The sequence below is a fragment of the Monodon monoceros genome, unplaced genomic scaffold (assembly GCF_005190385.1).
Source record: "Monodon monoceros isolate NGI ecotype Baffin Bay Population unplaced genomic scaffold, NGI_Narwhal_1 Super_Scaffold_4, whole genome shotgun sequence".
Taxonomy (NCBI): Eukaryota; Metazoa; Chordata; class Mammalia; order Artiodactyla; family Monodontidae; genus Monodon; species Monodon monoceros.
The window spans coordinates 19,276,622-19,289,781 of record NW_021703781.1 but is presented as its reverse complement, the minus strand read 5'-3'; the positions used below and the strand labels follow the sequence as shown (position 1 = coordinate 19,289,781).

The 13,160-nt window shown below is 37.6% G+C and overlaps 1 protein-coding gene and 1 non-coding gene across 3 annotated transcripts in view; both read left to right on the top strand.

Moving 5' to 3' along the window:
* DNA2 (DNA replication helicase/nuclease 2) overlaps window positions 1–13,160 on the top strand; it is a 58,224-nt gene that overhangs the window by 18,002 nt on the left and 27,062 nt on the right. For both annotated transcript variants that reach the window (XM_029245063.1, XM_029245062.1), the window contains exons 5-6: window positions 5,891–6,022; window positions 12,751–12,970. In XM_029245063.1, coding sequence (XP_029100896.1) covers window positions 5,891–6,022; window positions 12,751–12,970 — 352 coding nt within the window. The remainder of the gene's footprint in view (window positions 1–5,890; window positions 6,023–12,750; window positions 12,971–13,160) is intronic.
* Window positions 8,468–8,574, top strand: LOC114883485. The gene has a single exon (XR_003790583.1). It is a non-coding gene; the product is annotated as a U6 spliceosomal RNA (small nuclear RNA).

Here is a 13,160-nt window from a genome sequence, read left to right as displayed (position 1 = left end):
AGGTATGCGGGCCTCTCACTGTTGTGGCCTCTCCCGTTGCGGAGCACAGGCTCCGGACGCGCAGGCTCAGCGGCCATGGCTCACGGGCCCAGCCGCTCTGCGGCATGTGGGATCTTCCTGGACCGGGGCACGAACCCGTGTCCCCTGCATTGGCAGGCGGACTCTCAACCACTGCACCACCAGGGAAGCCCCCATATATATTCTTTTTTTAAAAAAATTAATTAACTAATTAATTTTTATTTTTGGCTGCGTTGGGTCTTCCTTGCTGCACGTGGGCTTTCTCTAGTTGCAGTGAGTGGGGGCTCTAGGCACACAGGCTTCAGTAGTTGTGGCACGTGGGCTCAGTAGTTGTGGCTCACGGGCTCTAGAGTACAGGCTCAGTAGTTGTGGCACACGGGCTTAGTTGCTCTGTGGCATGTGGGATCTTCCCAGACCAGGGCTGGAACCTGTGTCCCCTGCATTGGCAGGTGGATTCTTAACCACTGAGCCACCAGGGAAGTCCCTATAAATTCTTTATCATATTCTTTTCCATTATGGTTTATTACAGGATATTGAATAGAGTTCCCTGTGCTGTACAGTAGGACCTTGTTTATCTATTTTATATATAGTAGTTTGTATCTGCTAAATCCAAACTTCTAATTTATCCCCGCCCCCCCGCCCCCCTTCCCCTTTGGTAGTCATAAGTTTGTTTTCTATGTTTGTGAGTCTCTGTTTTCTAAATAAGTTCATTTCTATCATATTTAGATTCCACATATAAGTGATATCATATGATAGCTGTCTTTCTCTGACTTCAGAGAAGTATGGTAATCTTTCTCCACCCATTTTGCTGCATTATTTTTTTTTATCATTATATCCTAAGTCATTAAGGGGAAATATGTTTCATTTCAGTTATGAAAATACTAATTCTCTCATGAATCTTGCCCAACCCTGTTCAAAAGGATACTTTTTAAAAGTCCCAGAGCCTAAAAATAACAGATCCAAAGTTCTTTCCTGCCCTCTCTCATAGGCCATTCTACTTTATTACAGATCTTAGAACAGATTTTTACCTGTTCATGCTCTGTCCTCTCATTATATCTATAAAAGTCTAGGCTTGAAGATGCCAAACCTTAAGTATCTCTATAGTCTCAGGAAAGAACAGGTGGTTACATGTCATTTTGCGGTGATTTGGCTCGAAATTAAAAAGGCAGAATTCAAATGCAGAAGACTTTAAATAACCAGTGTGGACTGGTTTGGTAACTTAGAAGAGTCCTGGTCTGTAAAAAGTAAAACACTAGGAAGAATCTGCCTAAGGAGATGGTGACAGTGAAGAATGGTTTCAGGATGGTTTGCGAAGGTTATTTACGAAAAAGATTACCCAGTTGTGCAGGTTTTTTTTTTTTAATAGTAAATTATTATTTCTAAATAGGTTATAAACTCACATACAGCATGTGTTGTTGTAATAGTACAAGAGGGTATACAATGATAGTAAGTCCTTTCTACCCCTGCATCCCTGGTCAGTCACTACCTAGCTCCAGAGGCAACTTCTGTTATCAGTTTCTTGTATGTCCTTCCACAGAGATTTCAAATATTTACATGTGATTGTGTGTGTGATTATTTATGTTTATATATTATTTGTTATATAAATGGTAGCATACCATACACATTATTGTATATAAATATTAAATCTTGGGAGTTCCCTGGCGGTCCAGTGGTTAGGATTCAGTGCTTTCACTGCTATGGACTCGGGTTCAATCCCTGGTCAATGAATTAAGATTCTACAAGTCGGGCAGCGTGGCCAAAAAAAAAACTTGGTGATTATTCCATATTAGTACTGATTGAGCTATCTCATTTTTAATTAAGAGTGGCAAAATGTTTCATTGTATGGATGTACAGTAATTTATTTAAGAGCCCCTGGCATTTCAGTCTTTGCTTTTATTAGCAACACTATAATAAATACCTTTGTACATTTTAATTTTAATAGCTGTGCAGGCATATATATGGGCTCAATACTTAGAAGTGGAATTGTTGGACCAGAGGATATTTACATTTAAACATTTAAAAAATCTTTTTAAAAAAATTTTTTATTGAAGCATGGTTGATTTACAGTGTTGTATTATTTTCTGCTGTACAGCAGAGTGACTCAGTTATACATATATATATATATATTTATATCCTTTTCCATTATGGTTTATCACAGGATATCGAATATATGGTTTATCACAGTTGGACCTTGTTGTTTATCCTTTTTTTTTTTTTGCGGTACGCGGGCCTCTCACTGTTGTGGCCTCTCCCGTTGTGGAGCACAGGCTCCGGATGCGCAGGCTCAGCGGCCATGGCTCACGGGCCCAGCCGCTCGGCGGCATGTGGGATCCTCCCGGACTGGGGCACGAACCCGTGTCCCCTGCATCGGCAGGCGGACTCTCAACCACTGCGCCACCAGGGAAGCCCTGTTTATCCATTTTATAAGAGCTTACGTCAACCTCCCACTCCATCCTTCCCCCAACCCGCTCCCCTTGGCAACCACAAGTCTATTCTCTATGTCTGTGAGTTTGTTTCTGTTTCGTAGATAGGTTCATTTATGTCATGATTTAGATTCCACATATAAGCGATATCATATGGCATTTTTCTTTCTCGTTCTCATTTACCTCTCTTAGAATGATAATCTCTAGTTGCATCCATGTTGCCGCAAATGGCATTATTTCATTCTTTTTTATGGCTGAGTAGTATTCCATTGTATATATGTACCACATCTTTATCCATTCATCTGTCGATGGACATTTAGGTTGTTTTCATGTCTTGGCTATTGTGAGTAGTGCTGCTATGAACATAGGGGTGTATCTTTTTGTTAACAAATCTTTTTATTTGAAAATAATTTTAAATTTAGAGAAAAGTTGCAAGAGTAGTACAAAGAACATCCATACACTGTTTACTCAGATTTACCTGCTGTGTGTGTTTTTCTAAACCGCTTGAGATTAAGCTGTATATGTGTTATTTTGACCTTTAAATACTTAAATGTGTATTTCCTAAGAATAAGGATTTTCTCTTATGTAACCACAGAACAGTTATCAACTTCAGGAAATTTAACATTGTTATAATACTTGTGTCTGATCTACTGTGCACATTTCAGTTTTGTCCAGTAATGTTCTTCATAGCATTTTTTTCCCTCCAGGACAGGATCCGGTCTGGGTACATTTAAAGTTTTGATATATATTGTCAAATTGCTCTATGTAGACATTGTCCTGTTTCTTTCTTCCATTCATTGTTTTCCAGTTTTGTTGAGATATCATTGACATATAACATTGTATTAGTTTAAGGTATACAACTTAATGATTTAATATGTGTGTATATTGCAGAATTCATTTTGCATTTCTGTAGGCAGTATATGGGTCCTTGTTTCCCCCACGTCCTCACCTATATCATCTTTCATCCACTCTAAGTTTCCCAGATTTCAAACAGCCTTTTTCAGACAAACACCCTTTGCCTTATGTGGACTGATTGTGTTTCTGTAGGTCATTCGGGGCACTTTGGTGTCAGTAATTGCTCCCTGGTTTGAGATTCTTCAGCTTTGCCTTCAACCTGAAGTTGCTTTTGTGGTCAGGACAAGCAATCTTGGTAGAGCTAGGATTGCTAATTTTGTCTTCCCTGCTGAACTGGCTCTCCTAGAGGACTGATAGGGCTCTGCTTTCTTAGTTCTGGTAAGCCAGAGGTAGCAGAAACCTAGGAAAGTAGGAGCTTATTAAATTTGGTATTAGAAATGTTACAGAGTTATTATATGGTAAATTTGTAGCGTTTTGGAGTCTCAGATTTTGATGAATATGTTATTGAATATTGTGCTATCTTCAGAAGGAGAGAAAAATGGTAAGTTGTGTTTTTTGAAAGGAGTTTGCAGACTGTTGGAGACTATACCAGTACTCAGGTGAACTCAGGCCTGCAGGGAGAAAATTATGGCAGTAAATTATTAAAACACAGTGTAGAAGGGAGCATAGGGGTTAAGAACTTAGGTTCCCAAGCTAGAGCTGTGTGTCCTTTGGAAGTAACTTCTGAGCTTCAGTTTCCTTAGCTCTAAAGTGGGGTGACAATAATAGTATCTCATAGAGATATAATGAGGGTTGAAAGTGTTCGTGTTAAGCACCTAGAATAGTACCTGGCCTAGAGTCAGCATTATATGAGTATTCACTGTTATTATCTTCATACCTTATTGAGTTCTTATCATAAGCCAAGTATTAATACTTTACGTAGGCTGTTTTACTTAATCGTCAAACTAACTGTGTGGTAGTTATCAACTCACCTTACAGATGAGGAAACTGAGGCTCAGTTAACAGTGAATCGCCCAAAGTTACACATCTAATAAAGAGTTAGGATTCAAACCTAGGTATGATCTGACAGAAACACGTGTGCTCTTAACACCCCAGAGTAGTTATTAAGGTTGTGATGCTTAAACATGCAGAAGGAGCTGGGAGAACTATCCTGGGAAGGGGACAGCAGGTTTCAAAACTTTTGGGTCTCAGGACCATGTTACACTAAAAAAATTATTGAGGACCCTGAGGAGCTTTTGTTTATGTGGGTTATATCTATAGATAGTTACTGTACTAGAGATGAAAACTGAGACAATTTTAAAATGTTTATTGGTTAATATGAAAATAACAATAACAATCCATTCCATGTTAATATAAATAACAGTCTAATGAAAAATAACTGTTTCTGAAAAAAAATGTAATGAGACAAGTGGCATTGTTTTACATTTTTGCAGATGTTTTAATTTTATGACTTAATACATATTGACACCTGTATATATAAAATAGATAACTAATAAGGACCTACTATACAGCACAGTGAACTCTCCTCAATACTCTGTAATGGCCTATATGGGAAAAGAATCTAGAAAGAGTGGATATATGTATATGTATAACTGATTCACTTTGCTGTATACCTGAAACTAACACAACATTGTAAATCAACTATACTCCAAATAAAAAAAAAAAAGACATCTGGTTTCTTATATCTGCTTCTTCATTCTCTATATTGCTATATTGTATGTGTGTATGTGGACTCAGAAATCTCCACTGTGTACTCATGAGAAAACAAGAGCAAAAAAGACAAATAATGTTGTAGTATTATTATGACATAGTTTTGACCTTGTGGGCACCCTGAAAAACTGAGACTAGATTCTGGTAGTCTTTGCTGACTTCTGACTTACGAAGTTAACATTCCTATAAATTGTCCTTTGATTCGGTAAGGCTGATGTGACTTTTCTGTTCCTACAGTCTTTTTTCCTCTTTTACTTTTCTACTTTCCATTGCTGGGTTTCAGGAGCAACATCTTCTACGGTTTCTTTTTTATCCCAAAAGTGTAACTGGGACCTATTAGACCTGAGATGATAGGAGTTGGAGCAGATCTGAAATTTGATGTCATGTCACTGTTATTTGGATTTTTCTTGTGTGGTAAAATACACATAGCATTAAAAATCACAATCTTAACCACTTTTAAGGGTACAGTTAAGTGACATTAAGTACATTGACATTGTGCAAACATTACCATCATCCACCTCCAGAACTTTTTTTATCTTCCCAGACTGAAACTTTATATCCATTAAACAACTCCCCGCTTCCCTCAGTCCCTGGTAGTCACCATTCTTTCTGTCTCTATGAATTTGACTATTCTAGGTACCTCACGTAAGCGGTCATGCAGTATTTGTCCTTTTGTTGTTGGCTTATTTAGTCTAATGTCCTCAAGGTTCATCTGTGTTGTAGCATGTATCAGAATTTCCTTCCTTTCCAAGGCTGAATAATATTCCATTGTATATACCAAATTTTATTTATCCATTCATTAGTTGATGGGCACTTGGGTTGCTTATTTGAATGTTTTGTTCCTTGTTTACTTTTTTCATATTTAATATCTCTTACTTTGGTAGGTACCGCCTAAATCTGAATGAAGATGAAATAAAACAAGAAGTAGAGGAGTATCTTCCTTCATTTTCTAAATGGGCTGGAGATTTCATGCATAAACATACTTCAGCTGACTTCCCTCAGATGCAGCTGTCTCTGTAAGAAACCCATTTTGTTTATATGGTGTTCATATCTTTAGACCAGGATCTTATTCAAGATGTTGAATTAAAGCTTTTTAGAGGTCAAGTTATGACAACTAGCCTTTTTGTTTGCTTACTTTATAAGTTACAGTCCTGAGTGTAATTCTTGGACAAAAAAAATAATCTAGTGAATAGAAAATTCTGTTTTCACTACAATAAAATTTATAATTTTGGGGTATACGTATAGTTTTTTAATAAAATCTTCAGTTTATAAATATTTGGGAGGGCTGTCCTAATTTCATATATATTTCTCTATGTTACTATCATATATGGACTGTCTCATGTGTTCATTACCATGGATTTATGCTGTATGTTTATTTATTTTTAATATATTTATTTATTTATTTTTGGCTGTGTTGGGTCTTCGTTGCTGTGCATGGGCTTTCTCTAGTTGCAGTGAGCGGGGACTTCTCATTGTCGTGGCTTCTCTTGTTGCAGAGCATGGGCTCTAGGCACGCAGGCTTCAGTAGTTGTGGCATGTGGGCTCAGTAGTGGTGCACAGGCTTAGTTGCTCCGCGGCATATGGGATCTTCCAGGGCCAGGGCTCGAACTCGTGCCCCCTGCATTGGCAGGTAGATTCTTAACCACTGTGCCACCAGGGAAGCCCTGTGCTGTATGTTTAAATAGTGTGTTTAGGCATTCAATGCTGTTTGGCATTTGGTTTGTTTTTTACCTTTTTTCCCCTTAAAGTAGCATTGATACAAATTTGTAGGTCATCCTTTTTCTCCCCCATTATTTGCCCATTCAGCAAATATTTATTAAGTGCCTAATATGTGCCAAGTAATGTTCTAGGTGCAGTAGCAAAAAAAAAAAAAAGCAACTGACTTTATGGTGCTTCTGTACTACTGAACAAGTAAACAGCAGGGTGCCAGATTGTGATAAGTGCAGTGTAGAACAATGGGGAGGATAAGAAAGAGGAGTTGGAGGGACATATTATTTCCCAAGAGTGGTCATGAAAGGCCTCTGTATATAAGGTGACATTGAGCAGGATCCTGGAGGAAGTGAAGGAGGGAGCCATGCAGCTGTTTCCAGGAAGAGCACTCCAGGTAAAAGCCCTGTGGCTAACGCACTCCTGCCTGTGTGGCTGGAGCAGAGTGAGGTGGAACAGGAGAAGCAGCTGTCCTGGGGCCTCATAAGTCTTACAGGATATTGGCTGCCATTCTGAGTCCATGACCACATGTAATCTGGCTACCATGGGAAGCCACTGCAGGGTTTGTACAGAGGGTTTTGATCTGATTTCTTTCTTTTTTAAACAGGCAACATTTTATTTTTCTTTAAGTAGTCATAGCTTCCTTTTATATCAATATTCTTATCTTTTTCTCAATATTCTCAATATTTTATCTTGTGACATTTTGTGATCTGAACTTGTTTTAAGATTTGTGAATCAGAAATCTTGGGAACAGTCAGGTCTTTGCGCCAGTGTGTTTTCTCAAGTTCAAAGGACATACTGAGCCTGGATGTGAATCCCAGTTTTGCCAGTTTATCTGTGCAACTTTAGTCAAGTTCCTTATTCTCTCTGTGCTACTTTCTATATTGATCTGATTTAATTTTTTTTTTTGATCTGATTTACTTTTGAATCGACTTTTAAGACTATGTTATACGATAAGGGCAGAGGTAGAGACACCAATTTGGAGGTTCTTGCAGGAATCCAGGCAAGAGTTGGTGGTGGCTTAGACCAGAGTGAGGGTTGTGGAAGTGATGAGAATCGGTTGGATTACAGTCAGATTTTCAACGTAGAGCTGATAGGTTTTGGTGCAGGGTGTGAGGGAAAAAAAAGTCAGTGGTGATTCCAGGGGAGAAAATGTGATGAGAATGGAGTCAAGAGAGAATGGTAGAGGAGGATTTGGAGTCAGGGGATGTAGACTACTGTATTGACAGGTTGTTCTATGAAAGGGTATGTAGAAATGGAATGGCTTATGTGGGGTTAAGAGAGCTTTGTTGTTGTTTTGAAGATGGGAGGTATAACATGTTTATATGCCAGTGAGAAGAATTCCATAGAGACGGTAACATTAACACTTAAAAGAGATGGGAGGAGTCTTAGAGCTGTGTCATTGAGTAAAAGAGAGGGATTAGAGTACACAAGTGGAGGGGTGGACCTTATGGGGACAGTTATTTCTGTGCATTAAAACCTCATAACTGGACTACTTCATCCAAGGTACTTGGAAAATTTACAACCTTTTGCATATTGCTAGAATTCTTTGAGAATTTTTTAAGTCATTTTAGAAAGTTGCTAGCAATGTTTAAATGTCCTGTGTCTGCCGGTAAGATTTTATTTATCTTATTATTATAATTATTTATAATTGAGTATATTCATAGAATATATTCATAGAGTTGTACAACCATCACCACAATCAGTTTGCCAATAGGACTCTGATATATCTATTTTTAAAATACTTAGTGGTTGTGCTCGTTGTGGCAGCACATACAGTAAAATTGGAACGATACAGAGAAGATTAGCATGGCCCCTGCACAAAGATGACACACAAATTCGTGAAGCATTCCATATTTTTAAAAAGAATACATATATATCTATACCTGTATCACTTTGCTGTACACCTGAAACTTACACAACACTGTAAATCAACTATACTTCAATAAAAAAAAACTTAGTGGTTAAAAAAACCAAAGCTTATCTTGCTGTTAGAATTGGGTTTATTTATCATATTCTTTACTTCTGTTGTGGTCATAAATTTACCACCAGGCCCTTACCCTAAAAAAATGCTAGAGTAAATTGGTTAAAGTTTCTCGTAGTGTTTTTAAAATAAATTTATAAATGCTTTGTTCTTTGTTATTTCTTTGGAGCAGATTGCTATGTCTGGTATGGGGGTGGATCTTGGTGCATTAGTTGTCACTTTGATAATCTGCTAACTGTTTATTAAGTAGTCATTCTTTTCCTGGTTCCTTGCTTTGTTTTATAGTATTTCTGTCATTCTGGTCTCTTGATTTTCTGTAATAATAACAAACTTAATTTTGTTTTCCATTGTTCCTAATTCTTTCTTTCTTTTTTTTTTAACATTTTGCTTAGCAATATTCTTTATATATATATTTTTTTTAGTTAATTAATTTATTTGTTTTTGACTGTGTTGAGTCTTTGTTCTTGAGTGCAGGCTTTCTCTAGTTGCGGTGAGCAGGGGCTACTCTTCATTGCGGCACGTGGGCTTCTCATTGTCATGGCTTCTTTTGTTGTGGAGCACGGGCTCTAGGCGTGCAGGTTACTGCAGTTATGGCACGTGGACTCAGTAGTTGTGGCTTGTGGGCTCTAGAGCTCAGGCTCAGTAGTTGTGGCTCATGGGCTTAGTTGCTCTGTGGCATGTGGGATCCTCCCGGGCCAGGGCTCGACCGTGTCCCCTGCATTGGCAGGTGGATTCTAACCACTGCGCCACCAGGGAAGTCCCCCTAATTATTTCTTTATCCTTGTTTACCTTCCCTCCCTACCTTTCTTTCCTCCCTTATTATTTCTTTTGGTCATTTAAATTTGCTTGAGATTTAAAATTGTGGTGGATATCCATTTCTGTGGTTGTTTTATCTTTTTTTTTTTTTTGTCTTGCCCATGGCTTGCGGGATCTTAGTTCCCCAACCAGGGATTGAACCCGGGGCCATAGCAATGAATGCGCCAAGTCCTTACCACTGGACCGCCAGGGAATTCCTTATGGTTGTTTTAGATACTAGCTTTTCTTTCACTGTTGTTTTAGCATTTTGTTTGCATGTATTTTTCTTTTGGCTAAAATTTACTTATTGTTTTTGCAGAGTTAATAAGCTGCCATATTCTCACAGACTTATGGACTTATCTATTCAGCAAACATGTATTACATGCTGCATCTGTGCCCAGGATTGTTCTAGGTGTTACAGGGAGACTAAAACCCTCCAGGAACTCGGTGTATTGGTGGTAGTTGAAAACGTAGAAGTGGAGGGGATTGCTGAGAGAGAACAGCAATCTGCTGAGGGCAGCAGAAGAGGCATAGAACCCTGGGAGGTTACCTTGTATAAGGACAGAGGGAGAGAGTGGAATCCGTCGAAGGAGGCTTGGAGTGGACCCGCAAGGGATTTGGTAGCTTGGAAGAAGTTATCATGGAAGCCTAGGAGAGTTTGGGATTCAGAATCATCTTTGACCTGAAGGGGATTTTTGAGATTTCAGTCTTAGATTTCCAGTAAGGAAATTGAGGTCCAGTGAGGTGGTGTGACTTGTCCAGGTTTTATGTGAAAAACCGGTGGTCGAGCAGAGTCTAGAACAAGGAATTTCTTGATTCCCAGCTTGGTGTTCTCACCTCCGTAGCTTGGTGTAAGACTCTTCTTTGTTTCAGTTATTTCTGATGGGGTTTTATGTGTCTGTCTGTGAAGGAGGCACTTCTCTGTACTTTACTTTGCATCATTTCCCCAGCAGTCTATAGTTAGTCTTTAAAAGAAACAACAAAACTTTAGACTTTAGAGCAGAGAATGAGACCTTTAAAAGCCATTTCAAGACAGAACCTTTCTCACCCATAAGTAGTAAATGTGTATTTTCTTAATCTTCATGACCTCTTATATTCTCTATCAGGTGACTCTCAAAGGAGTTTTATAGCATTATGTTGATGAAAAGCATAGAAGTTAAATTGAAGTACCTGTCATTTGTTCTACAGATCTAAGTCTAAAACCACATTACTTCTTTTTCTAGGGGAAAGAATAGTAATAGTAAAAGTTTCATTACCTATCTTCTAAGTATACATGTGACATATTTAATAAAGTTTGCTTTATTTCATATAAGTATATTTAAATACATGTCATGATCAGATAACATCCATCAGAGAAAACAGATTAATGTTTAAGAAATTTCTGATAAGTTGTGGCTTCCCTGAATTCCTCTGTTGTCCTCTTCAAAGATTGCAGAAGTATACGTATATTCCTGGAGATTATATTTGAAGTATCCTGAAAAGGTTTTTAAAAAATTACCAAAGATAGCATTCTTCCTCTTAGAAAATATTCTCATTTGTTAAGAAATAGATGCTGATCTAAATAACATGAAATTAGCAAAACAAGTCAACTAAATCATGTATTCTGACAGCCAGAATTCTTATACTTTTTGAATCTTGATTTTTAAATGATATAAAATGTTTTATTACTAGAAAATTTATCCTTTTCATTTAAGATTTACATTACATTTAGTATTTTATATGGCTTTGAGTATAAAATAGGATTAATAAATAAAAGACTGTTCCTATCTGACCTTTCTTCTGCAGAATAACTTACTGCTTTGAAAATGAGTAAATCTTAGATAAGAGAAGTGCAAGAGGCTTTAAAAGTTATTTTCATCTCTTCTAATTCCTTTGACATTCATAAATTCCTTTTTTCCTCCTTCCTGTGCTCTTGGCTTATTTAACAGGTAAGATACTAAAATCAGAACCTCTTTTGTAATATAAAACAACAATGTTGAGTATTTAGTGTTAAATATTGATCGTGGCAGAGCTGGATTCGTTTAATGATTAAGTAAAGGATATAATGAGTAAGTGCAGGAGCACCTGAGCTTCTCTGAGGGCTGTCATGGGGTTGGGGGTAGGGATGAAGCGCTGGGTGATCAGGGCCCACACAGCATAGATAGTGGGGAGAGACAGGTCGTTCTTACTCAGGTTAGTATGGTGTTACATGGAGAAACACATCCCTTGTTACCGAGGGTGCAATCACGTGCAAGCCATTATGTGTTAATCTGTGTAATAATTGTACATCAGAATATTCAGACTGTCATAGTGGCTCCAGCAGTCCAAGGAGTGAGACTTTTGCATTGTAATATAGATAGACTTGAGGAAATAAAAGCCTGAGTTAGGAAGATTATTGTGGGAATGAACTGAAAGGGACAGATGATAAATATTAAGAAAATTTAAATTATATGAGTTAGCAGCCACAAAAAGGAATGAAATTGGGTCATTTGTAGAGACGTGGATGGACCTAGAAAGTGTCATACAGAGTGAAGTAGGTCAGAGAAAAACAAATGTCGTATAGTAACGCGTATATGTGGAATCTAGAAAAATGGTACAGATGATCTTATATGCAAAGCATAAATAGAGACACAGACGTAGAGAACAAATGTATGGACACCAAGGGGGAAAGGGGTGGGGTGGGAGGAATTGGGAGACTGGGATTAACACATATACAGTATTGATACTACGTATAAAATAGACAACTGATGGGAACATACTGTATAGCACAGGGAACTCCACCTAATGCACTGTGGTAGCCTAAATGGGAAGGAAGTCCAAAAGGGAGGGGATATCTATCTGTATGTATATGGCTGATTCATTTTGTTGTGCAGTGGAGGCTAACACAGAATTGTAAAGCAACGATACTCCAATAAAAATAATAAATAAATAAATTATGAGTTAGAACTGATAGGATTCAAACTTGACTGTGCATCAGAATCACTTGGAGAGTTTGTTAAACAAATTCTGGGCCTCACCTGTTGGTCTGGAATGGGGCCTGAGAATTTGCATTTATGACAAATTCCCTGGGTGGTGCTGATGCTACTCATCCAGGAAGCATACTTTGAGAATCACTGCCATAAATGTCTGTAGACTCTTTCCCATCCCCACATTCCGTGTGTGCAGTAGAGAGTCAATGCCAGCATATAAGAAATGAGCTAAGTGTTCTAATTCAATTCAATTAAATATTTTAGTTAAATATTTCTAATTAATTAAATATTTTTGTGTTTTGTTTTTTAGGCCAAGTGATGGTAGTAACGGTAATTCAACATGTAATATCGAAGTTATAAACTCACTGGATATTGAAGAAAGCATTTGGTCTCCTAGGTTTGGATTGAAGGGCAAAATAGATGTTACAGTTGGCGTGAAGATACATCGAGGATGTAAAACGAAATATAAGATAATGCCACTGGAACTTAAAACTGGCAAAGAATCAAATTCTATTGAACACCGTAGTCAGGTATAAATATTAATAAGAAAATTATGAGTGTGTAATATATTTAAATTTTTTTAATATGTTTGAAAAGTAGTCGCTTTATATATTTTGATTCAATTCAGGTGATTTTTAATTTAACCCAGCATTTCCTAAACCTAATTTACCACAGAGCTACTGTTTTTATGTAACATCTACATAGGATACTCTTTAGGAA